General features: G+C 37.0%; 1 protein-coding gene across 6 annotated transcripts in view; it reads left to right on the top strand.

The window, feature by feature from the left end:
- Positions 1-27,122, top strand: part of VPS13B (vacuolar protein sorting 13 homolog B) — a 434,757-nt gene that overhangs the window by 143,722 nt on the left and 263,913 nt on the right. Inside the window, exon 20 of one of the 6 annotated variants that reach the window (XM_077187540.1) lies at positions 1,504-1,667. The exons of the other annotated variants lie outside the window; for them this stretch is intronic. Within the exon in view, the coding sequence (XP_077043655.1) occupies positions 1,504-1,652 (149 nt within the window). The 3' untranslated portion in view covers positions 1,653-1,667. Of the gene's footprint in view, positions 1-1,503; positions 1,668-27,122 lie in introns of those variants that run through there. 6 annotated transcript variants of the gene reach the window in all.

The following is a 27,122-nucleotide window of genomic DNA, read 5'->3' as shown; positions in this document are numbered from 1 at the left end:
TTATGTTTTTCTCAGAACTTTGGGATTTCAAAATGTTACATTTAATCACATGCACAGAAAGGAGAGCAAATGTTAAAGATGTTACATATAAAACTAGGAGACTGATCTTTTTACCATACCAACTAGTTGTGGGAATAGAGGAACAAAGTGATCTTTAATCTTAATATGCACAATTTCAAAAGGATTATGATAGTTGCCAGGACTCTGGTCTTAGGAGAACTGTGCTCAGGCAGTGTGCAGCATTTATATCTTCTTAATTGCTTTTAAAACCTGGTTTATTCTTATATTTTTCCTTGGAAAAATATGAATGTTAATAGTATGAGTTACTGAAAACATAGTATTCATGTAGGCTTACTTTGGAGGGTGGATTTAAATTCGGTAAGTATACATTTTTAGAAAAAAATTTCTGGCAATGTCCTCTAGTTTTCAAAATTTGATTTAAAATAGCAGTTCAACTGCCTGAACTGCAAGGCTATATTTGGAAGTTTTCTTTCTCACAGAATTTGTGGGCAGAAGTATTTTGTGGTAATGCAATTTCTCCCTCCCTTTCTCTCTGGTGATTTTGCAATTATTTGATTGTAGCAAACAAAATGTCTGACATCTTAAGTTTAGCTGAAATTGAGGCAAGGGCAGCAGATGGTGGTACTGCTGAGCAATTCAGGAAGGGAGAATAGTGTGGGCAGGATCAGGTTGGTAACAGTGGTAAATGTCAAGTTAATTAATACCAAGGAAGAGAAAGTAAAGCCTCTTTTAACAATCACCAGTTTGTGTGTGCGCCATCCTCTGCCATTATCCTCACAACCTCAGTACGCTGTGCACTACAACAATGTTAAATATCAAATATTCTTCCAGGCTTGGATCACCACTGCATCTACTGTCTTACAAAGATCCAGCACTTAGTACTTTCTCTAAGAAAGAAGTAAACTTGTCCTCAAGTGCAGTCTGTTCCTCTGCTGGCTGCAGTTGGAGATTTCATGTCCATGGGAGTAGCAGCAAGGAGGGACATACTAAAGTATGTTAACTAGATTGACTACTTCCAGTGAGTTGCATAAATCTGGCAACTGCCAGTAAGTTCTGGTTATAGAAAGGTAATTGCACAATGCAGGAATAAGACAGCTTGTTCAACTTTCCCTCAAGTAATTCTGCAAATCCTCTTGGGGAAGAGGTGTTTTCATCTCTCTGCTTAGGTTGCAGTCAGTTCCTCTCAATATGCCCTAAATCCTTCAGCAATACATGTGTTCTAAAATTCTGAGATTGTGACTACAATTGATTAGTTTGTAAAATCTTACTTTAAAAATTGATTTTTTAAAAAAATAAAAAATGGAAAAAACCTACACTGTCATGCAAGTTTTTAGCAAGTTAGCCTCTGTAGTTGAGTTCCCTGAACTCTTTCAGTCCTGTCTGACTTTGAGATGTTCTATTCAGCTGCACTGTGGAAGTTGGGCAATATCTTTAGTCAAAGAAGCACTTTTGCCTTTTTTCCAATTATTTTTTTCTTAATAGAATCACTTAAGATTAAGAGTTTGGGCAAAACAAGAACAAAGCACTGTGAAGATGGGGACTCAACTCCAAATGGCAGGAGCCTTAGACGTTGCACTGGGAAATATGTTACTGGGGGAACTGGAAAGCCTGCATCTCATCTGGATTTATAACTTATTTGTAAAAACTCATTGTCTGCTGTTTCTTTTCTTTTAACTCAGGATAGCAGTGTAGATAATGTAGTTGATCTTGTAGTTCTTGGGATAGGACTTTGAGCTTCAGTACTGGCAATTAAAGAGTTGAGCTCTTCACTGGTGGGGGTAGTAAGAGTTATGAAGGCTTTAAAGTACATAAAAGAAGTCTCTCCACCTTCTCTTTAAACAGCTCATAACCTAGAAAATTCTGTAAAAGTAATTAAAAAGAAGTTGTTGAAAAGCCTTTACTTTTTTAAATGTTTAACTCATTAAATGTGTAGAAGTTAGGGAATGGCAGATATGAGATTTTTTTCTGCTACCTTTATTTTGTGTGTGTGCATGTGTGTTCCATTGGATTTCTGTTCACTTTAAAATCTGCTAGTATCAAAGTGTTCCATATGGCCAACAAAGTCATATTTAACACTTCTGTTATTGGAAAAAAAAAATCTACATGTGGGTTCAAATGATAATTTCTATTTTCATAATGGTAGAGGCTGATGTATCTGTGCTTCCTTTATTTATGAAAATGCATTTACCTTTCCCACTTATGGCATCTGGAAAAGCATTATTCAGCAAGGTGACTAGATACCTATTGTTGGTGTTTTGAAAACATGACCAGTATAGGCTCTCAGCAATTGCTGACACATAGCTTTGGACATTGAAATCTGTTTTTAATTGAGAAAATATATGTTGGCCAGCATATTGGGATAGTTCCCTCCCATTTTGAAAAAACGCCATGGGATCTTTAACTTGCATTTGGACACTTCCCAGACATGGCCATAAGGGACTGGAGCTGTTTATTTTCAAATAGTGTTTAAACTATTTCCAGGTTTTATAATTGAATTGTAGTGCTCTCACTGCCTCTTTAGTGATGTAAATGATTCATATAAGATGGCTACTTTTTCTGTAATGAAATGCTAAATAGATATGACTGAAAATCAGTAGACTCTTGGTGGTAGTAAATGCATTTTGACTAGGTCAACTTCAGGTTTCTTTAAATTTTAGTAACAAGGAACTAAATAATATCATAGCGCATTTGATAAAAACAATGATAAATGAAGCATCTTATTTTTAATGCAGAAATTATTATATATATAAATATATTTGTTCCAGATCTGAATTTTTTTCAGTGATTTTCATGGTTCAGCTCTGTAGCAGTTTAAAAAACTACAGGTCACTCCCGGGATTCCAGTGTTCTGGTTCTAATACAAATGTACTAATAATCTCACTTTTCTGATTCAGTATGCAGTCAGAGTAAATATTCAACCACATTGTCCCTTTCTACCCAAACATTACTGTTCAGAAGCTCCCACAGAAATTCCTTCCTATGATGTTATGAATAGCCAGTTGTGGTCAGCCAGTTGTTGGGCCATTACCAAGTGACTGAAGAGCTGGTTTTATGTAGAAAGCAACAGTTCACAGTCAGGATTAGGCAAAGCAGGTTAGAATTTTAATGGTATTTTATTTTTTAAACTCAACTAGATAACCTTTGTGATGACTTGCAATCTAGTACAGACTCCTATAGCTGACCAACCTGAATTAATTTTGAACAGACAGATTATCTTTAAGGTGTACAACTTTGGAAACATTTACATTAGTTCTATTTTTCTCATGTGCTGTGAAGCTTTTCAGGGGCAGGCTCTATTGTTACCAGAAATCTGCAGACTGTATAAAAATTAGTATTGGAGGAACTATGACTCACTTGTAATCTTTAGACCATTTGATCACTCCTGTGTTGTATGAGCCGATTTAATTTTACCTGTGCACTCAAATAGAACTAATATGTTCAAAATACATAATATATACTTGTGTAAGGCAGCAGAATTACTTAAAATTGGTGTCAGGAAAACAGTGCATTGTGTAACTTTTCAGTTCTATTTAACAGCTAAAATTAGCTCACCTATATTAGGTGAGCCATTAATGTTGAGTATCTCTAAATAACAGGCTTTAAGTACAGCAAATTCAAACTCAAATGTGGTCTGTTTGAGGTTATCCTGACATTCTCAGTATCACATGGAATGCTAAATCTATTTGAGAAATGCAGTGATAGGATTAGTGTGGCTATATAGTTTAATTAAATAGCTAAATATTTTTAATTCTTCATTTTAATATGATTTATACTCTTCAGTTGAATACAAGGCATTTTAAAAGTTAAAAAGAAAAACATTTGTTTTCCAGAAGTCATGTCTGAAAGAGAAGATTCTAAGTATTGCCTTGGTCTTGCAGCCAGTTCACTTAAGACAAACATATGCCAGAGCAAAGTAATTTGCTGACCTGACTTCTGAGTTTCCATCCAAACTCATTTGTGCTGCAAATTGTTGATACCACTTTCAGCACAGCATATTAGTGCATGCTCTGGCTTTCCTAAGTGTTTTCCTAGTTTCTTATGTATTTTCAAGATGAAGTCGACAGGTCTGGAAAAAAAAAGGTTTTTTTTCTCCAGGAGATTTAGAAACTGTGTATTTGCAGAGTAACAAATAATTTTGGGGTTCTACTTTCTGAACCTTTGAGAACATTTCATGGTTATGCAACGAATGGGTACTCTGACAATGTGAATGGAAGGGATGGGGAGTTCCAAACATTTCAGCTCTTAGAGTGAGAGTTTGCCTGTATCTACCAACTCTTACACATTTAGCCTGGGTTCCCCATCTGTCACTGTAGAGCTTCTGGGGCTGCTTGTCTGGGGTTTGTGCCAAGCTGAAGAAATATCTTTGGCTATGCTGCCTCATATCCAGGAATCTTGGAAAAATAGACCACTGCCTTTGGGAAGGTTGACATGAAAGGAGTCAGACTGACCAGAGTTTGAGCCATGTCTCTTTGAATTTCAGTGTTTATAACTGTCATACCAGGGGAAAAAAGACCATGTTCTAATAATATGATGCAGAAAATAAATTAAAATAAAGTTTATTCAGCTAAATAATTAATAATAAGTACTAAATCTTCAAATGAATAGTCTGAACAAACAAACAAGTGGCTGACTGCCTCTTCTTATCTCCTGCTGCCCTCAAAAGTACCTAAGCTTGTTTTACTTTTGGAATAAAAATAATTAAACCCTAAACAAATATTGTGTAAATACAATATAAAGTATTATATAGTATTAGAACTTCCCCATTAAAGTGGGGAAAATAATGGAAATTTTGTAAATAGAAACAATACTTTGAAAATTAAGAGAAGATATGATTAAATATAAGAATTATTGAATACAGTATCTGGCTCAACGTTAGTGAGCAGGGTTATGGAGCACATATGGTGATGGATCATCACTTTTAGATAATATTCTCCTCTCTTCTGTATGTCCATAGATGTAATCTGTCAGATATCCAGTTTATGTAAAAGATGATAAAGCACATTTTTTATGCTTTGGGCTTTGCATGAATTATATGTACAGCATATTTCTTATTGTTAGTGTAACTATTTTAATGTAACTAGTGTAACTGTGCAACTTGGTCATGTATTCAATAGAAATAAATTAACGAAATGAGAATATGAATTCTCTTCTGTACTTTTGAGCTCTCTTATATCCCTGCTGTCATTAGAGAAGAGTTCAGTGTTGAGCAAGCCTTTCAGGTTGTTACGTGAAGATTTGTACAAGAAAATGAAATATGTTCAAACTATCTTTATAGTATTTGCAAGATGTATTAGCCCAAGGCCTGGATTAATATTTTTCAGATAGTTAAATTATTGCAAAACACTTCTTTCATACATATTTCATAATAAATTCATTATTCAGTGATAAGTTTAACATTAACCTATTATGTTAAAAGTGTGTTTTAAAACCAACTTTTGGAAAATCTTACAGATAGAATGTAATTTTCTGAAACCAGATGTGTAAGGAACATATCAGTCCTTTAAGCACTTGTGTGTCTAAGCACTTTAAGCACTTGTGTGCAACTTGTGATTGCAAGTTGCAATCAGTTGATTAAATTCTTTTTAATTACAAAATAAAATAGTTAAGGTATATTTATATTTTTCAACGCAGGAATAATATAATAATCATAATACTAATATGTTTAGTGTGAAAACTTTTATGATAATTTGAAGCCAATAATACTTGGTTTTTTTCTTCACTGGTAACATAAGCTAAGTATAAGCCTGTGAAAGGGATGACTTAACACAACTGTTGATGCACTTCAACTGAAACATCTTTATCAAGTTAATACAAGAAGCAGTCATGCCCTACTTGAATTACTCATTTATAATGGCTGAGCAGCAGCCTGGATGTGGACTTTGAAATCCTGGGAAAATAAGATGCATGCATGCATCCAAATGTCTTTAAAGCAGCTGTAAAATGTTGAAGTGAGATGTCAGCTACTAGCTGTTGTCTACAGTTTTAGTCTGAAGGAAGGGGTGATCATTTAATTGCTAACCAGATTTAATATTATTATAGTCATTATATCCTCAATTCGAAACTTTTTATTTTCTAGAGCCATTTGAACTGAAGAATCAGAATATTTGTTTGCTTTTTTGCACACTTTTATTGTACAGATTATTCCAACTTTTTTTGAAGATTTTACTTGCTTTGGTAAAATACATACATTTTTCACTAACTTTTATTGTACTTGTAATGAGGAAATAATAATCCCAAAAATGTGTAAAATATCAAAATAAAGTACATGTGTGGGTAGCAATTCCAAAAATGCTACCTTTGTGGTCAATAAGGACCTAAGATTATAAGAGCTGGTAAAAGCCATATATTAAAAGGATTTTTGTCTCTTTGCACTGGTGAGATGTTGCTGTTTGCACAGTCTTTTGCAGATGATGGCATTGCTAGGTTCTTTGTCTTCACAGCTTGATTTCATGTTTTCTTTGAAAAGACAGACATATAGGAAATTAACTGTTTAATTTTTCTTCAAATTCTTGCACAATTCCAAAGGCTGTGCATCCCGTTATACTTGAAACAGAGATTTTTCATTAGAAGTGCCAGATGTTTCTTTAGTATATTCACACTTCCCAAGTAAACCAGTATGAAAGTAAACACTCTTCATTTACTGCAGGAATTGTAGAAGTTCCTATGACAAGAAGTCAGTGAGAGCATGAACATCCAGTTTTGCATGTTGGAACATCTGTAAGGCAGTGTGAACTTCATCTTGCACTTTGGAGACAGACAATAAAGTCCATGTTGTATTTATCCAGGGATATTCATAATAAACTCATAGCAAGGGTGCTTAATTAAGGATCATTCAGGAATTGGTGAAGTAGTTTTTTCCTTCTTTCTGTTACAAGTAGTATTGAGATGACTTGTACTTTGTCTGTTTCCTGAAAAGTCACTGTCTCAAAATCATGGTGGAAGGAGAACTGTTTTCTACACAATGGCAGCAAATTAGGCTCCCAGCTCAATGATCGTGCCTTCCTTCCTGGTACTGGGAAAAAGGAGAGGTGAGAATAATCCACCTTAAAGGTAGAAATAGGATGGGTAAAAGTCTTCATTCATAGTTTTTCCAAGGCAGCCCTAGTAGAGTTATTTGGTATAGCTCTTATCAAAGAGCCAATAAAACCAGGCTTACTACAGATAATCCTGGGGGCACTATGCCACTTTCTGAGGGATGCTTTGGTAGCAAGGTCTTTGGTCTGCCTCCTCAGTGGAGGTCGGGGGAGCAAATCCATGTGTCAGCAAAGATATAAGGGTTATTGAATTTTTAGAAACCAAGGAAGCACCTGAGAATGGTTACATAGGAATTAGGGCTTGTCATCCCCAAAAGGCAGTAATGAATATTCCAACTGAAGTGCATTTGCACCAATGCTCTCAGCATGGGCATCAAGCAGGAGGAGCTGGAAGCCTTTATGCAGCAGTAAAATGATGACATATTTGCTATCATGGGAACATGGTGGAATGACTTGCACAACTGGGTGCTGCAGTGGATTGCCATAAACCTTTCACAAAGGATAGTCAAGGAAGGAAAAATGTTGGAGTAGCTCTGGATGTTAGGGAGTGTTTTGATTGTCTGGAGCTTAATGATGGTGGCAGCAGGTTGAGTGTTTATTTTGGAGTCAGAGAGAAGGACAACAAGGCTTTGGTGGGAGTTTGCTAAACGCCTCCCAGGCAGAATAAAGCGGCAAATGAAATATTCTGTTAGTGGCTGGGGCAAATCTCACAGTTGCTGGCCCTTGTTCTCATGGGGGACTTAAACTTATCAGATGTCTTCTGGAAATGCAATACATTGGAGAGGAAACAGCCTAGGAGGTTCCTGGAGTGTGGAAGTGAACTTCTTGACACAGCTGGTGAGCAAGTGAACTATGAAAGGCACAGGCTGGACCTGTTTGTGAGCAGGGATGTGCTCTTGGATGATGTGGTGGTTGAAGGCATCTTGGACCCAGTAATCATGAAATGACAGAATTTTTGGTTCTTGAAGAAGTAAGGGGTGTGGGAGAGCTGCTGCATTGGACTTCCAACAAGAGCATACTTTGGCTTGCTTAGGAGACTGACTGAAAGAGTTCCTTGGGAGGCAATCATGAGGCACAAAGGAATTCAGGAAGGCTGAACATAATTTAAAAAGGCAGTCTTAAAGGTATAGCAGGCTGTACCCATGAGCTGAGAAAGATGAGCTGACGGAGAAGTGTCTGACATGGATGAACAGAAAGCTTTGGCTGGAAATCAGGGAAAAAAGAGGAGCTCCTGACCTTTGGAAGAATGGTTGGAAAACTCACAAGCACTGGAAGGATGTTGTGAGGTAATAAAGGGAGAGAATTAGAAGGGCCAAAGCCCAATTAGAACTTAATATGGCTACTGCTGGCTACTAATGAAAAATGTTTTTGTAATTACACCAGCAACAAAATCCATTATTGGATGCAGGGGCAAACATGATGGCAAAAGATGAGGAAAAAGCTGGGGTACTTAATGCCTTAATGCCTCAGTCTTTAATGACAAGATCAGTTGTTCTTTGGGTACCCAGCCCCCTGATCTGGAAGACATGGTTGGGAGGAGAATGAAGGCCCCATCATCTAAGGGGAAATGGTCGGTGACCTCCCATACAATTTACATATACACAGGTCTGTGGAGCGAGATGGGCTCCGGCCAAGGGTGCTGGGGGAGCTGGCAGAAGAGCTCACTGGGGCATCTTCAGTCATTTACCAGTGGTCCTGGCTAACTGGGGAGGTCCCAAGTGACTGGGAATTGGGAGTAGTGACCCCCATCTATAAAAAGGGCCAGAAGGAAGATTTGGGAAACTACAGGCCTGTCAGCCTGACCTTGGTGCTGGGGAATGTTACGCAGCAGATCATCTTGAGTATCATCATATGGCACATGCAGGACAGCAGAGGGATCAGGTCCAGCCAGTGTGAGATCAGGAGAGGCAGGTCCTGCTTGTCCAACCTGGTCTCCTCCAATGGCAGGGTGACCTGCCTAATGGGTGAGAGAAAGGCTGTGAGTGTTGTCTACTTGTGTGTTAGTAAAGCCTTTGAAACAATTTTTCATAGCACGCTTTTGGAGAAACTGGTTTTTCATGGTGTGGATGGGTGTATTCTTTACTAGGTAGGAAACTGGCTGGTTTGGCCAGGCCCTGAGAGTGGTAGTGAATAAAACTAAATCCATTTGGTAACCAGCCAATAATGGGGTTCCCTAGGGCTTAGTGTTGGGGCAAGTCCTGCTTCATATCTTTATCCATGATATGGACAAGGGGAATGCACCTTCAGTCAGTTTGCAGAGGACATCAAGTTAGGTGGAAGTGTTGATCTGCTAGAAAGTGGGAAGATCTGCAGAGGCATCTGGACAGGCTGGATTGGTGGGCTGGGACCAACAGTATGAGGTTAGACAAGGCAAAATGGTGGGTCCTGCACTTGTGTCACAACACCACCATGCAGTGCTACCCACTTGGGCAGAGTGGCTGGAAAACAGCGCTGTGAAAAAAGACCTGGGTGTGCTTGTCAGCAGTGGCTGAATGTCAGCCCGTGCATGCCCAGGTTGCCAGGAAGGCCAGTGGCATCCTGACCTGTGTTGGGAATAGTGTGGCCAGCAGGACCAGGGTGGTGATTGTCCCCCCATGCTGGACACTGGTGAGGCCACATCTCAAGTGCTGCGTCCAGTTCTGAGCCCCTTAATTCAGGAAGGACATTGAGGTGCTGGAGCAGGTCCAGAGAACAGCAGTGGAGCTGGTGAAGGGTCTAGAGGTAAATCATAGTAGGAGCAGATGAAGCAGCTGGGGTTGTTAGGCCTGGAGAAGAGGAGGCTCAGGAGAGACCTTAATTTTCTCCCCACCAGCTGCAAACTGCCTGAAAGGAGTTTGTAGCTGGGTGGGGACTGATCTCTTCTCACAAGTGACAAGCAATAGGACAAGAGGAAATGGCTTCAAGTCATGCTAGAGGACATTTCAAATGGTTATTAGGAAAAATTTATTCACTGAAAAGGTGTTCAGGCATTAGAATAGGCTGCCCAGGGAAGTGGTTGTGTCTCTGTCCCTAACAGCATTAAAAAAACATCTAGAGGTGGTATTTAGGGTCATGGTTTCGTGGTGGATTTGGCAGTGCCATGTTGATGGTTGAACTCTGACCTTTAAGCCTTTTCCAGCCTTAACAATTCTGTGATTCTATATAACCAGGGGGAGCACTATCTTATCTTACACACTTGTGTAAAGTGGAGCATTTTGGATGGGTTTGCATTGCTGTTTTCCACTGAGGTTCTCTGTTGGGCTGCTGCAAGAGTATGATGGAGGGATGTTTGCAGTAAGAATGCACCAACCCTTGTACCCTTTACTGTGGCTTGGCTCTGTTTGGATTTAGCTACCACGGTTTTTTACCCCTTCTCAAATGGGAGCTGCTCAGCTCGCTCCTGTGAAAGGTTTCTCTATTTTGAGATGTGAAGTAAGTTACTCCAGAACACTTGTCCGTAAGAGCAAAGAAATTGGTAATTAAGAAGCATAGTTGTACAAAAATAGCATGAGGTAATGCTAAGGGAACAAGATGTTTTTCATTCATTTTCTGTGAGGTCTCCCCACAGTGAAACACTTGTAAATGAATGCTGCTATATTGGAAGCCAGTACAACTCAGACTCAGTAACAGCAGCATTTTGGACCTGGCTTTGAGGAAACAAAGCAACATCTGAGTTTCTGCCATGCTTATCAATGTGGGGCTAAGTTCTTCCTCTTCTGTTTAGTAGAGGTAACTCTGCATGTTCCTTTTCATTAATTCTTTGCTAAGGGTGGTTGTCAGCTCATACATAGCAGCCAGCATGGAGGACGGCTGTTTGTGTGTTCCACAAGTCTCTGTGTGTGACCCAGTCTCTGTGGATGGTTGGTTGGGCTTCACACCTCACAGGGCTGTGACTCTCACCAGCATTGGAACATTAGAAGCCCATGATTGCTGCTTCAGAGGAATAGAAACAGTGTAGTAAATAATAATAGTAACAATTAACTAATAAAAGCATGAAACTAACCCAGCTTGCAGTCCTACTTATTTCCATTTTTCAGAGGATTTTATTTGCTTTCTTAAGAGACAAAGCCCTCTTCTTACCCTTCATTTCCTAAACTGGAATTCCCCAATAAGAATTTGGAAGGGCCAGGGTCAATTTCTTAATTAGGGTGGGGAAAAGTAGGAATATATACTTACCAGACAGCTGGTATAATTTTCTTAAATATTTTCATGTTTAGCTATACATGTATATAAGAAGAGAACAAAATATTTATTCTCATTGTGTCTGTGAATAAGATAATCTTGAGTATTGTTGAGATTTGGGAGGATGCTTAGAAAACTGATGGTGTAGTCCATGGTGCATTGTGTGACATAGCCCTATAAATATCTTGTAGAGCTGCAACTTAAGAGAAAATATAAATCTTTTTAGCTCTAGATGCTCTTGTTTCTCAGAGGATTACTAGTGGAACAGGAGAACAATTTCTTTAATTCCTTTATCCATAAGTCAGTCCCTTTGGAAAATCTGCAGTTGGCTCTTCATACCCCAGGAAGAATGCTAGCCAAACACTTGTTGTTTTTTGACAAATTCTACCTATTTGCTGCCAGTACCAGGACAACATGATTGACATTTTTTTAGGGAAATGCAGACAAACTCTCCTTAATATATGTGGGATAGAAAATATAGTGTGTGTGTATATATATGTGTGTATGTGTATAAATATCTATATATCTATGTGTGTGTATATATTTTAGTATAAATGTGTAGTGAATTTTTCCTGTTACTTTCCAGTAATTTTCCTGCATTAGATAGGATAATAATAAAAATATCTTACAATCTCATCACTTTTTCTTACTTCTTTTAGGAACTCCACCTGGTCTTGTCCTGTCATGACTATTTGACATGGGCAGCACTTGTAAATGAACTTTGCCTTTCAAATTATCATCTTTTAGTTTCTATTAACCAGCATCAATGCTATCAACACAACTTTAGAGAAAATCAGTATTTTTAACATTATATGGCTTTTTTACTAAATTCTTCCTGTGTTTTTATAAATTAAATTATCTTCTAAACAGATAGGCTACAGCCTAATAAAGTGCATGTTATCCCACTAGAAATTCTAAACAAAAGCTATTGTATGGCAACTTGAAATATGTCCAAGGCAGCTAGCATTGCTGCTTTTAGTAGTTTCAAAATAATATTACACCTACTTAGAATAGCAGAATGTGTCTTGCATGTTAGTGTGCCAATGCAAATAATATTCAGGCTTTCTACTATGTTTCTTCTGTGAAGTGCAGTTTAATATTTAGTTGCTGATAGTGCCCATTATTATTGTTATGCTTTGGATCAAGGAAAAGATAAAATAGTCTGAATTACAAAGCATCCAATGCCTTGAATTTTCTGCCCAAGGAATAACAAAAAGTAGCACACTGAAGTTCAAATTTATATGGTGAATAAGTTTGAGTAGTTTTCTGTGCCATTAGTGGAACAAATTAAACTTTTGCTGCTTGAGTGCATATACCTAAACAGTGTAGTGTGGGAGGATTATCAGCCAGTAAGTCTTATTGGTTTATTGGCAGTAGAGCAGATTTAAACGAAATTTTCCCATGGCAGAGGTACTGTATCAGTGATCCCAGAAGTTTTCCTAAGAAATTTATGAAGTGGTATGAAAGTAAATTACTGAAGAGCCATCAAAGCAAGTATGTTATTAATTGACAATTTATTGACTTCATCCTTACTGCTAGTAAAAAGAAAAAAAAAAAGGATTAGGATTCCCAGTACACTTTGAAAGCTGCGTGAGGTCTTTTGTATGACATTTCAGTTAACCTGTAATTAATTAACTTAATTAAACAAATATTAGTAAAAGAGTAAAAGCACACTTATTCTGATGGATCTATAAAAATAGTCATAAGATCAATGTAAATAAGTAATGGAAAGTGTGAATCTGGGTCTGGTTAGGGCAGAGTGTAACACCGATTATCTTTGATCTTTTGAGAAACTTAGTCCTTGCTCAAGGAAATCTCTCATAAACATCACTGACTAATTGCTAAAGTACTGCTGGGTCTTTACCCTTCAGCTTATGGTCAAAAATATATTGCTGTTTATTATACTGGAACATTTTTCTGTGCCTAGCTTCAATACACTTAATTCACACAGACTGCAAATTGTTTTTGTTTTTTATTATTTTACCTATATTAAAAGAGTAGGATAGTGATTTCAATAGAAAGAAGTTATCTTCTGTTAATTCCAATTTCTTCTATTCACTTGCTGCTTTTGGCTAATTATTTAACTTCTCTGTGCATCATTTCATCTGCAAAAATATGTGTTACCATCTGTGTGAAATGCTATGGGAGATGCTGTAAGGATATTTTCAGACTTTTAGCTGGAAGGTATTATGGTAAGACTGGAATGTTGTAGTGATAGTAGTTAGGTATTAGTGAGTATGCTGAAGGTCTTATAAACATCTAATATTTGAAATAGGAATTTAAGTCCTACTAATATTGTGTGGAAGTGGAGGTCTCCTTAAACTTAAAATAAAAATCTAAAGCTGTTCTTGCCAGGTCATTCATGCACATTTTAAATTTATAGCTTTTTTAATGTCACTCTTAATTAAGACATGCAGATTTAATGACAAGTATATTTTTCTTATTACTAATAATTCATAAAGCCTACTGCACATAAAATAAATGCAGTATTGAATTCTCTCATTTTCTGCCTCTTTCTGATACCTGTGAACTTTTTCTGTTGCATTCAATGGCTGATAAATTGTTTGCCAAGTAGGAGGGAGAATGCTTGACTTTGACTCACAGTTAAATTTCTTGAGAAAATACCATTCTGTGCAGTGTGTCCACAATAGAAGCTATTACAGAATATTTTTCTTTGCTGTCAGGTTTTTGGCCAATTTGCCCGTGAAAGCAGTCTCCTGGAAATCTGCTTAATCAGTAATACTGTTTTGAAAACAAACATTTTGTAAAGATCTGTCCTTTTTCATTAACAGCTGCAAACATTATAAATAAATCTAAGTCTTTTTTTTTTTTTCACTCACACATGATATGCTTCCCTTCTTTGATATTGTCAGTTTTACCTACTTTGTTCATGGTACTTCAACTTTGATCTGGGCTAATTGCCATTAAATTCACACCGCTCACTGACTTGGCAAGCCAGAGCAAGTTAATGCTATTCATCATCAGGAGAGCAGTTACTTTCTTCTGTCCCCTCTGGGCATGTGCTTGTTTGTTTAACTGCAGAATGATTTGAGCAGTTTTACATATGCTGCTCATACATTTTCCATATGAAAGTCAATAGCACAGGAGAATTCTACAACTGAAGGTTTTTAAATATGTTTATTCCTTAAGACATGGGTATATTTCAAGTCTTTTTGGTTTTATTTTCCTTGCTGCTTCAGATGCTGTTTCTGTCCTGCAGCGAGATTTCACAGGAGGTGTTTGGAGCTTGTCCTTGGGTCAAGGAAGGATTTTTGCTGGTTTGGTGCTTCTTTGCTTTTCAGAATACAGATTGCTTTTGCCTGCTGAAACTATTTAAATACATTTAAATTAGACAAATACAGGCTTTTTTTCTAGGGCTGTTTTCCCCTCTTCAGTTGTAACAGACTGTGTGATCTTGGGAGAGGAAAAGACAGAATCTCCCAAGCCAATATCTGTCTTGGACTTGCTCATTGTCTTTGCTGGGCTGATGTGGTAACTTCTGGATACTGCATAATTTACCAGTGTTAATGCTGATAGGAAGGAATTAGTTTATTAAATAAGCATATTTATTAATTTTAAGCATTTAAATATTAAAATTATATTTTAAATATAAAATACTTCTGATGAAGCAAATATATTGTATAAATTTCAAATCTGTGAACTTGGATTTTTGGTCCAGTACTATCCTCAAGAATCATCTATTGACCAATAATAGTTCCTCTTCCCAGAGAATGTAATTAATTGAGGCAAGGTGTAGCATCTAGCACATCAATAATAAGAATAAATAAAATGCATGAAGAAAGTTTTTATAATATGAGGTGTTAAATGGACTCAATTTGAAACTGATGAAAAACTTGTTCAGCAGCATTATTGCTAAATCCTCCTGAAGGCAGCTTGGGAGATAATAATAGTAGTTCAAGCCTTTGCTGGTGTGTCTCTTGAATCTTTCATAACTTTTTGACCTTCATTAATAATAAGTTTTCTGCACTGTGTAAATAATCCTTTTGATAAATTAAAAAAAAGAGGGGGAAGTACATTTGAAAATTCAGATCATATTTTTGATGCAGAAAAAATTTAACAATGTTGCTTACTGCTCCCCTCCCATTGAAATTTATGATTTGATCAAAATTATTTGAGGTTTTGTTTTTGTTTTGTTTTGTTTTTTAAATTAGCATCTGTTCTTTGACTTATTTTGATTTTGTTTTGGTTACTTATTATTCATTATTTTCAGTTACTGGATTTCTAGTGTTTTTCAGTGTCTGCCTTAAGTCTGCAAAATTAATGTTATTCTTTCTGGAATATTCTTTCAATCTGCTTAGACTGCAATGAATGCTTACATCATTGTGTGGAACAATTGAAATGTCTACTGAAAAGTTTTATGAATTTTTATAATGAAGATAATTAAATGATCTTTATTTCTTCAGGTCAAATAAATAACAAATAAAATTGAAAGAGAAGAAATGTGATCGCTGGTGTGACAGGAAAAATGAAGGATAAAACTGAATTTACAATAGGGCCAAGCAAAAGTAATTGGGCAGCAATTCTCAATTGGGAAGTACTGAAAAGCACCAGTGTTGTTGGGAGCTGCATCCAGCTCAGTGCTGTCATTCTCTGTTTGTGGGATAAATGTGGGGGTTTGGTACCTGGTCCACTTCTGTTTTCTGGATAGCAGCAATCTTAAGAATCAGTTTTAACAGAAATGCTTTGTGGTGCCCTCATTGTTCAAACAAGTCCACACTGGAGCAGATTGTCTGTCAAGTGCAGGGTGACAATCAAAGCTGAGCTCAGCCAGGTGCCAGAAGCAATGTAGGCAACTGTGGAAGTCTCAACCTCACTTGCACTGACTCGTTCTCTTCCTTCTTACATCCCACACTTAAAAGAAAAAAACGATGCTCACAACAGTTCTCTCAGATGGATATGTTGGAAATTGTGGTGTGAGAGCATGAATAGTAGCCTTAATGTTTAAAGATTTCAAACTACTGTGCAGATGTTGTGTTCAGGATTGTTTTGAGTCCTTAGGGTCCTTCATCTCATTTTGGAATGATGTAGTATAAAAGCTTGTTGTTTGTTTGGTTTGGTTTTCTGATACAGTTTTCCCATAAGACTCATATTAATGTTCAGGAAGCAAGATTTAAATAAGAGACTGTTTCTTGTTTTAGTAAAGTTTGAGTTCTTTCTCTAGAAGAATAAAATGTGATGTGAGACAGTTAAATACAATAAAAACTGAAATAAGCTGTCCAAGCTGAACTCACTGGACCACCCAGGTCTTGGACCACCCAAGGGACCAACAACAAGCAGTTGCCTGAAAGAGATGGCCTTTTACTGGAGGTCGAACAAGTTGTATCGCAGACCTTGGATATATTTGGGAGTGATTTCTTAATGCAGTTGGCTGCCTACTGGAGATGGTCCTTAATCTAAGTTCCCACTGTAACAGTAATGTCCCTATAAAAATGGCATTTCTTATTTACTTCTGACCATAACAATTTTTTTGTCATTTTAGGACAAAAGTAAAATTAGCAGCTTAGTAATGTGTTGCTACTAAGTAGAGATTTTGAGTTACTATAGAGTTGTGTAGTGCCACGTAAAAATAAGATTTTTGAAGGGGGGATATTTGGTGTCACCGGTAGGATTTGCAATGAGAATTAAATTGGAAGCACTCAGGTAAATAATTCTTGCTTGAACCACGTTCACTATGCTTCTGTTCATGAGAAATGGTACAATATGAAAGTAGCTAATTCAGCATTAGAATTGCTGTGTCCCTAAGCTTAAATGGCCTTTGGAAAGTGTAGAAAATCTTAGTTGGAAGTCATTCCAAGTGGCAGGTTTTGTCCTTAAATCCACAGTAAAATGATGTATATGAGTGTGCAAATATTTTCTGTTAATAAAAACAGACATTGAATTAAAATTTTCTATGGCAGCCATAATTTCAAGATGGTTTCCTGTTGTGTTATTTTTAAAATTTGTTGGATAAACTGTAAGTCAACTTAACCACCCCAAATCAACATTTTTATGTACATGCTTTTGCAGCAATAGTTCATTCTAGTGATGGTAACTTAGGGTTTGCTGAGATGTAATTAACTGTTATGTGAGTTAAAATCCCTCCATCATGTACCAGTAAAATCTTATATTCCTATAATCTTGTTTTAGTAGATAGAGAAAATATTTAAAAGTAAACAGCTGTATCTTGTGCAAACTTTCTTTTAAGGATATGGCTTTATTTCTTTAGCATTCTTTTCCATTGTAAGTTTTATTCAACATCTAATTTTCTGATTTTTTTCCATCCTTTCTTAAAACCAAAATAAAGGTAGCATCTAATTTTTCACTTTTTGCAAGCTGGGTAAAGCATTGGCTAATTAATTTAACTCCTATTAGAGGAGTGAAATTTATTTGATGGCTATAAATCTGTATATTTTTGTCACATTTTTTCCATCTAAAATGGATACAAACATTGTTATGGTCCTGTTGAAAGACACAAAGAACTCCTGTATCTTTGCAAGACAGGAAGAAACTTTTGAATAAAGAGGACTTCAATGAAAGCCCTATAGGCAGGGCTTGTGTGTTATTGTGGGTATATATACGTGTTTTCACTAATTTTAATCTGTGTATTAATAATAGTTTATTAATCAAATTAATATTATTCATAAATGAGTTTGACAACTACTACATTGTAGTTTCATAGAATGGTTTGAGTTGGAAGGGACATTGGAGATCATGAAGTTCCACCTTCCACTAAACCAGTTTCTGAAAGCCCCTCCAGTCTGCCCCTTCATGTGTGTGGAGTATGAGAGTATACATAGACTTGGGCCATCCACATCGTGAAATGTAACAGGTGCCAATGTAATAATAATTTTAAGTCAAAACAGTTGACAAAACATCAGTTCATGTGTCCTACAAGCTGTAAAGCCTTTTCCTTTTACCGCCTTATAGCCAACTGAGTAGAACAAACAAGTTCTGAGATCAAATAGTATTTTAATTGTTTTGAATTTCATTTAATAAGCAATATGATGAAATAATGATGAAGAAAGCAGTCAGTATTATTTATAGGTATAGAGCTAAATCTTGTATTCTTATTACCAGCCTTTCTAAGTTCTCTAGCACCAGTTCTCTAGTGCTAATAAGTCATTGCAAATCCATGTCAGCAGAGTCCTGATGAACAGTTTTCAGTTTTACTGAGGAGAATGTTCTCGACAGGGCTTTGTTAACCTGATGTTCTGTGGTTTCGCCTCGTAAAACTAGCAAAGGGCTCTCTGCATGGAATGTTAATGGGGTGAGGTAATGAATGCAGGATGGGATGTAAGACTGAAACATGCATAAAGTTGGGGGTTTGGAGGAGATCCTTGCAGACAGTAGCAAAGATAAAAGCATTGAAATTTTTTTTTGTTTGTTTTAAGCCAACAGTTGGATCTCTGCTGGAAATCTGGCTTTGAAGTAAGAACGTAAGAAAGGAATTAGAAGTTAAGCTACATAAATTTATTTTAATTTGCTCTTGGTGAAAGAAACAAAGTTGAAGGTCATCCCCGTGGTTTTAATACTGTTTTAAAAATGATTCCTATTTCAAAACATTCATATAAATTATGTACTTTTTAGTTCTGCATCAAGAAATTTTCTGTTAAAAGGAAGGTTGCTTGTGCCATACCTTTGCTTTCTTTTCAAATGTATACTTTGAGAAACATGCAACTGAGCTAAATTCAGTTCCTGGAATTTGTAATCCCTTTTATGGAGAAAATGTGTTCAATACTTTGTACTTCCTGAGGAATCAAGCAGTTGAAATTTTTATACAAGTGTAATGCTAATTAGTTACATTTTTCAGGCATAATCTGATCTTGAATTTGTTGTCCAGGGAATGGATACATCTATGGATGAGGTGTTTCTTGCTCTGTGTGAGTTAATGAATTTGTTGGTTGAGGGCCCAGATCAGGTCTGATGAGGCAGGTCTATTTATTTTTGTCACAGTAAAGCCCACCTATAATTTTCAATCTGAGGGTGTTGATCAGATCACCTCTCCTTAATGACTTGGTCGCTTCATGCTCGCGCTGCCCAGTGTGGCATTTGCGCTGCATCAGAATGGCTAACGTGCAGGGCTTTAACCTTTCCCTGTAAATTTATTAGAAACATAATAGCAAGAAAAGATGTGTAACTGTGATTTGAAACAGATAATCCTTTTTTGTTTAGGAAGGGAGTATGTACCTTTTTTTCCATAAGACAATTTTTGTATTTCTTACTTTAATACAGAGGCCAGTTGCATAAGATTTCAGAAGACAGAATAACAAGTAGTGATGCTTCAGAGAATAGATGCAGGTTGTTTCAGGAACAACTACTGCTCCAGCTTGAGGGAATATAAATGTCTGCTAAACATTGACAGTGGGGGGATATGATAAACTAAGCACTGTGAAATCTGCTTACTAGGTAATTTTAAAGGTAGATAATCTTAGCTGTTGGATAGCAGACAAGACCTGGTCAAACTCAAATTTGCTTATTTGCTGGCATTTGCGTTCACACATTTACATCTAAGCTAAATGAAAGAATGGGAGTGGATCAAGCTGGATTGTTGCTCTCAATTTTTACCAAGTTTTGAGAAAACACTTTTGTAGCACTGGAAAAAGTACAAGTGTTGGGTTTTTCTGGACATAGGGGCTAAAGAAGAAGAAGGATTGAAAGAGAAACAGTATAGTCTTTGTAGTACTAGCATTTCTGATTGGTACCAGTTATAGATAAACTATGGAATATATGTCCGGAATACAGTAAAAATGGTCATGAGGGAAAGTGGAATGTGAAATGCTTACCTCTATCACTCAAATGTTGTTAGAATGAACAGTACCACAATAAATATGTTGTAATGATTTCTATGGGCCTGTGTAATTTACCTGTTTTAAATAAAGTGTCTTAGCTTATTCTTAAAAAGGTAATTAAGAGATAGCTTTATAAACTGTGTATATTGATAAAGGAAGAGGCTTTTGGAGCTTTTCAGAATCAAATGAGATTGAACGGCAATTATAGAACAATTCAAACTCAAGAGATGTGTATTGTAATTATCAGATGATTTATAAAGGGTGATCAATATATTCTCCAGTGCTGGTAATGATAAAACCAAATGGGGGCTTTTTCAGAAGTTACGTTCAATGCAGCCATGTTTGCAGTCTAATTCAGGGAAGTTCTGCCACCTGCTTTTCAGTAGAATTAATTAATTAATTAATTAAGTGGATGAATCTTGACTCATTGCTGTCTCTCACTTAGTATATGTTACTAAAAGATTTCTATGGTAGAAATCCTATCTGTTAACTTAGCCAATATTGAGCCATTACTACTGTCCCTCAGAGTTTTTTCCTAACTTCTTGATCTGTAGAATTCTGTAGGACTTGCTCTGAAGAAAAAAAACTTTAGAAGAGTAATATGCAATTTAATGCTGATGATTGTCTTGGATATTGTTTGGCATATTAAATAGAATCAAGACATGTAGTGAGGACTGAAATTGCAACTGGTCCTGCTCTTGTAGGCATTCAGTTGTGCTGTCAGTAGGATGCACAATGCTTGTCTCTGGTCATTCAAGTTACTTCAAAAGGATGGGGCTTTGTTCTCCTCTTTGACAGCAAAAGTTAGAAGAGGTTTTTTAAATGGAGGCTTGAAATACTTAAATTTTAACCATCTGTTGAATATGTTGTGTATTGGTTCATGGACTGCTGACTGCATTGCAGTGATGGCACCCAGCTGCATGTGTCTCCTTTGATAAGTGTCTTTGTCAGTGCCTAATGGAAATACAGAATTTGGATAAGAAGTTGGCTGAAAGCCAGACAAGATAAGTTGGTGGCATTGGCTTGAGAAAAAAAGCCTGGAGAATCCCTCTGAGACTGTGTTATTCTTTGATGGAATGCACCCAATATTGGTTCTTGGAGCACAGAAAGTGCTTGTTGACTAGGTGCTCATCAGGCCAAAGTAGTTTAGTTTTTGTTATTTCCTCCACCAAAAAAGAGAAAGCCAGTTTAATGGGACAATTTTTGCTGACAGTTATGTAAGAACATTATAGTTTTGGAAATTAAGAGTGTGTAGTGGCAACTCCAAGTATTGTACAGCCAGGTCTTAAAATCACAAGCTAAAAATCAGAGTATTCTTAGGTTATTCAGTTTTACTTCTTTTTTTTTTCATACTTATATATTTTAAATATAAATGAATTCTCAGTCATTGAAATGTGGAATGAGTGTTTAATCACTTTACTTTGTGATTATAAAATGCAGGGCACTGAACCTCTTTTTCACTTCCAACATGGTGGTGCATCAAGTGTCTGATGGAGGTCTTAGTTTACAAGATCGCTTAATTAGAATATTTATCTGTATAATTGTCTTTTAAGGTAATTTTTGGAGTAAAACTTTAGTTACTCCTAAATGACAATTAGGAATGGAATAAGCAGATATGGATCATGCATTTTGCTGTCTCTTTTGAAGAATTACTCCATGTGCTGCTTGAAGAGAAGCAAAGAATAATGATGACAGGTGAAACTTTTGAGAGGTTGTGCTTCACCTTTTTTAGAAGGGTTTATTTATTGTTTGAATTATGCCAAAACATAAGAAAAATATAAATTGCATGACATAAATCTTGTATGAGAGGGTCAATGATATTTCAGATTTTCAAAAAAGAACCGTAGAATGTAAGTTGCTGCATGAATAAGACACAAACAAACAATATTTACTTAATATATTTACTTCTACCTCCCTGGAATGAAAGGAGTTGCTATTTTGTAAAACATATAAACCTTCAGTTAATACGACATTTTAATGTCTGTCCAGGATTGAAAGTTGTGTAGTCTGGTTTAAAACTGCATGATAAAGCCTTTTGTGAGAATGGAAGCAGAAGTCAGCCAAAAGTTGATTTATGGCCAATAGTGACATTTAGTTCAGTTCTAAGAGTAGTATTTACTAATAAATCCACTTTGGTAAATCTTCAGTGATTTGAGGTGAAAGTTTCACTCACATGAAATTTAATAGGTGACTTGCATAATTTGTGAAAAGAGCATAGGTTGCATCATTTGTGAAATAGAAGTCTGTTCCATTTGAAAAAAAAAATTAAAAATAAATACATATAACTTGCTTCCTAAGCAGTGTTACAATGCCCCCACTCTGCCAAGTTTAGGGTTCCTGATTCACAATCTCCATTGGCATCAGCACACGTGTTTGACCCTCAACAAAGTCATGGGAAGCTTTTAGAAGTCTTAGAGCTCACACACTCTCCTGAGCACTAGGACTTGGAGAAGACCCAGAGAGCCCCTACATATACACTCTAAGACTCAGGAATTAATTATTTTCCTAGAAACTAAACATTGGCTCTTCAGCTGTTCATAGCAAGCACTCTTCTTTAATATTTTTAAACTTTTCAACAGGATTATTTTATGCCAATACTAGTAAAACTTATATTTGTTTGCTAAAAAGGTCATGAACCCAGTAGGATTTGGAGTTAGAACAGAGCATAGGAAGTCTAACGATAGTAGGGGTTGGATGGTTAGCCCCACAAAAGTCAGATTTTTCTGCATGTGATGCCAGAAACCTCATAAAAGGAATGTTTTCAGTATTTTATGTTTTTTTACTGTGTTGTCTCCTTCTGCTCCTTTAAGCCCAATGATCATGATATTTTTACCTGATGGGTACACCTTTTAAAAAGAAAATAAATGCATTAGAAGGCTTTAGAAAGAGTTTGGGCTAGCTAGAAACTTGCAGAAACTGTCAAATTATATTAGCTCTGAAATGTAGGAAGCAAACACTGAAAATTAATCATCTGGATCTTCTTTATTTTAACTTGGGGAGTTAGAATAAAGTTGTGACAAATATCTCATGTTGTGACTGACATTCAAAGAACTTAATGTAGTTAGATTATTTATACAGATCTGCTCCAATGTATTGTTTAAAAGTGCATGAGTCTAGAAGGCATTTGTTGTTTAATCACATGAACTGTGACTGTGGTATCATAGGAGCAAAATTATCATTCTTCCATAAATATTTAATCTTAAAATGTGGATTAAAAAAATTGCTCAGCTGCTTTTCTTTATCCTTTTAGTGAAGTGGGGATTCCATGAAATGTCTTTCAAAACTTCAGTTTACTTTTGCTTAGTTTTTTTTAGGTAACTGCAAAGGAAAAGATGCAGGAAACTAGAACTGAAACAATTCCATTTTAGATTGTTAGAATTCAGGGACTCTTCTCACATACTTGATGTTTGACAGAGAATTTAAATTAAAGCTTAGACCTAATGCACTGATTTTTAGGTTCATTTTCCTATTTATTTATTGGAAAAATCCTTAATGTTTCTTAAGATAGAGTGTACTTCTCTACGACAGTCCCATAATTGAAGTATTAAGTAAGTAGGACTACTTGGGTTCTGTGAAGCTGTTATCACTATTAATACTATGTGGCTGCTGCTGAAAAGGTCAGCTAGCTGCTGGTTGGTTTGCTCTTTCTGGCTTCTTCATTTGATAACCCAAATCAGACTAATTCTACTTCCTTAAAATGTCAAAGACTTAGATCTGTCTTCACCTGATAAAGAGCAGGCATTAGGGCTTTAGAACTGTCACTACAGTCTCATTGGGTGTGCTGCTAATTTATAGATTTGTCTGTGTCACAGCTCCTTGACAGCTATGCCTTTCTTAACACCTTTCTTATCAACCTTTGCTTTCTCTGCTCTTTATTTATTTGTTTCTTCTTCTGTGAGGTCTGGCAAGGAGAAAGTACTTGTTTTTTGTTGCAGTGTGGAGGAGTGCAATCAGTAGCAGCAGTGATAGCAATAGCAGGGTTGGGGTAGTGCTTTAAGTTGGTGACAGGTGAGCAAGTTTTGGATAGAGTGAGAAGTTTGTCATAATTTGGCAAAATTAAGAAGTGATTGCATCCTCCTGAGCCCAACATTAGACATTATTGTCTTGAGAGGTCTCCTCAGGAGTTGTTTAGTTGGTTAATTTGAACAGTTTTTACTTTAGACTGCTTGGGCTCTTGCAGGACTGTGATGGAGAGAATCCTAAGTACATGGTAAAGAAGTATGGGGAAAAGGAAATTATTTAAAAATAAATGAACTTCTCTGAAGTCTCACTGTCATAAGGAGAAATGTGTTATGAATTGAAATACTCTATTTTTGGAAAAGGGGAGAAAAAGGATGTTGTATTTAGCTGGTTGGGAATCCACTGGTGAAATTACTAAATGTACTGGAAATGTAGACTGTAGGGCAGGCTCCTTTGAATGTTTTTCCAGTACTGGAAAATGACAATCATACAATGGTTTGAGTTAGAAGGACCTTAGTGATCATCTCATTCCAAGCCCCCTGCCATGCACAGGGACACCTTCCACTAGACCAAGTTGCTCAGAGCCCCATCCAGCCTGGCCTTGAATGCTTGCAGGGATAGGCCATGCACAACTTCTCTGAGTAACCTGTTCCAGTGCCTCACCAAACTCAGAGCAAAACATTCCCATCTTATACCTGATCTGAACCTACTCTTTTTTATTTCAATCCATTCCCCCATATCCTGTTGCAACACGCTCTTGTAAAAAGTGCTACTACATCTTTCTTGTAGGCTTCCTTCAGGAAATGGAAGGCTACAATTAGGTCACCTCAAAACCTTCTCTTCCAGAGGCTGAACAAACCCAATTCTCTCAGCATTTCCTTATATGAGAAATGCTCCATCCCTCTAATCAACTTGGTGTCCCTCCTCTGGACTCTCTCCAACAGGTCCATGTCCATGCTGTGCTGGGGATCCCAGAGCTGGGTGCAGTGTTACAGGTGGGGTCTCATTAGAGCAGACCAGAGGGGCAGAATCCCCTCCCTCACCCTGCTGCCCAGAGGACTCTGGATGCAGCCTAGGACAGTTTTGGCTTTCTGGGCTGCAAGTGCACATTGCTGGCTCATGTCCAGCCTCTCACCCAGCAGCACCCTCAAGTCCTTCTGGGCAGGGCTGTTCTTGATCTGTGCATCCCCAGCCTGTTGGTATTGGGGTTTGCCCTGACCCAGCTGCAGCACCAGGCCTTATTAAACCTCATGGACCCTTTGTCACAAGCTTGTCCAGGTTTCCCTCTGGATGGATCCTGTTCTTCAGGTGTGTCAACAGCACCACTCAGCTTGGTGTCATCTGCAAATTTGCTGGGGGTGCACTCAATCCCTTCATCTTCATCATTAATGAAGATATTGAATAACACTGGTGCCATGCAACTTATCACTGATATCGACTGGGACTTGGAGCCATTGACCACTACCCTCTTGATGCAACTGTCAGTCCATCTTCTTATCCATCTAACAGTTCACTTATCAACTCTTTCTCTGTCTAGTTTAGAGAGCAGGATGTCAGAAGTCCAGGTAAATGACACACGTAGCCCTTCCCGTGTCCATTGATGTGTTTACTCTGTTGTAGAAGACCCCTAAGTTGGCCAGACAGAACTTGCCCTTGGTGCACCCATGCTGGGTGTCCTGAATCACCTCCCTGTTCTCTGTGTGCCTTAGCACAGCTTCTAGGAGGATCTGTCTGTCCCATTATCTTCCCAGACACAGAGGCGAGTTTGACAGGTCTGTAGTTCCCGGGAGTCCTTCTTTCTACCCCTCCTAAAGATGGGTACAATGTTTCCCTTTTTGTGGTCAACTGGGACTTCACCTGACTGCCATGACTTGAATATGATGAGAGTGGCTTGGCAGCTACATCAGCCAATTCCCTCAAGACTCTGGGATGCATCTCATCACATCCCATAGACTTATGTACATTCAGATTATAATTACTTAAATGATTTTGTTTATTGGATTTATAGTAAAATATGCAAGACCTATGCAGCAGGCTACTTTCCCTGACCACAGCTTTTATTAGAGAAGAATGGAGATGCTGAACATAACTTCTGTAAAATTTTAATTTGCTGGAAGCATAAACCCTCACCCTGCTTTCTCTTTAGTAGCAATGAAAACAGATTCTTAATTATAATAGTATTCTTGGAAAGCACTGTTACTACCTGCAATGGGATTTTAAATTTCCCATCTATTATTTTGCTGAATTGCTCTGAAAGTTTATTCATTGTGATAATGGAAAACTCAAGAATTATTAACTCTCTATATGTATAAACCTATACATGTTTTTCAGTCAACAAGTATTTAATGAGATTGCAGCTAGTGAATGTCTTTTTGATAGTAATAATATTAAAAAATATAATTTGGTTTATCTGCTGCCAAGAAGATGTTCAAATGGCAAAAAGAGAGTTTTCCTTGAAGTGGCAAAATCTGGCCAATCTCCCAGGTGTCTTTTGTTTTCAATAATTTCTTTATTCTTCTTATTTCATTTTCTCATCTCCATTGAAACTGCTCCTCAAAGACTCTTCTTTTGCAAGCCTATCACAGAAGTAAAAATTGGAGAAGGGTTTGATACATCACCCAGTCAGGCTTGCTGCTGCTGTAGTGAGGAGAGGTCAGCAAACAGGGCTGGTTTCTTCTCCTCTGATATGTTTTCAGGTAACTCCTGGCACATTCAGAGTAAAGCTTAGCAGTCACCTGTGTTTTCTGCTAAGGACTAATGGACTTTGTCCATGTAACCATGGTGTTTCAAACATCACATTATGAAAAAGTGTTGGTTTTTGTTACTGAACTGAGATCTTGGAAAGAAATTACATGTTGATACTAAGAAGCCTGTATCTGTGTGTGAAGGTGTAGATAATGTATATACGGAGTGTATGCGTATGTTCCTCTTGCTAAGGTAGGAAAGCTTCTTGTCCACATGTGGTATTTGGAGTAGGAATAGTGTCTTACAGCTGTTTGATATCTAAGATGATAGCCACCCTGACTGCAAAAAAATTAAATAAATAAAGCAATCTGGAGTGCCCAGAAAGAAAATCAAGCCTAAATAAATAAATTATATGATACATAATTATTTGACATAATGGATTTCATCTGTCCAACTGAAGCCTGTAAAGGCT

The sequence above is a fragment of the Agelaius phoeniceus genome, chromosome 1 (genome assembly GCF_051311805.1).
Source record: "Agelaius phoeniceus isolate bAgePho1 chromosome 1, bAgePho1.hap1, whole genome shotgun sequence".
NCBI classification, from domain to species: domain Eukaryota; kingdom Metazoa; phylum Chordata; class Aves; order Passeriformes; family Icteridae; genus Agelaius; species Agelaius phoeniceus.
Note: the sequence above shows the minus strand (reverse complement) of the source record. Positions and strands in the feature narration are given on the sequence as shown.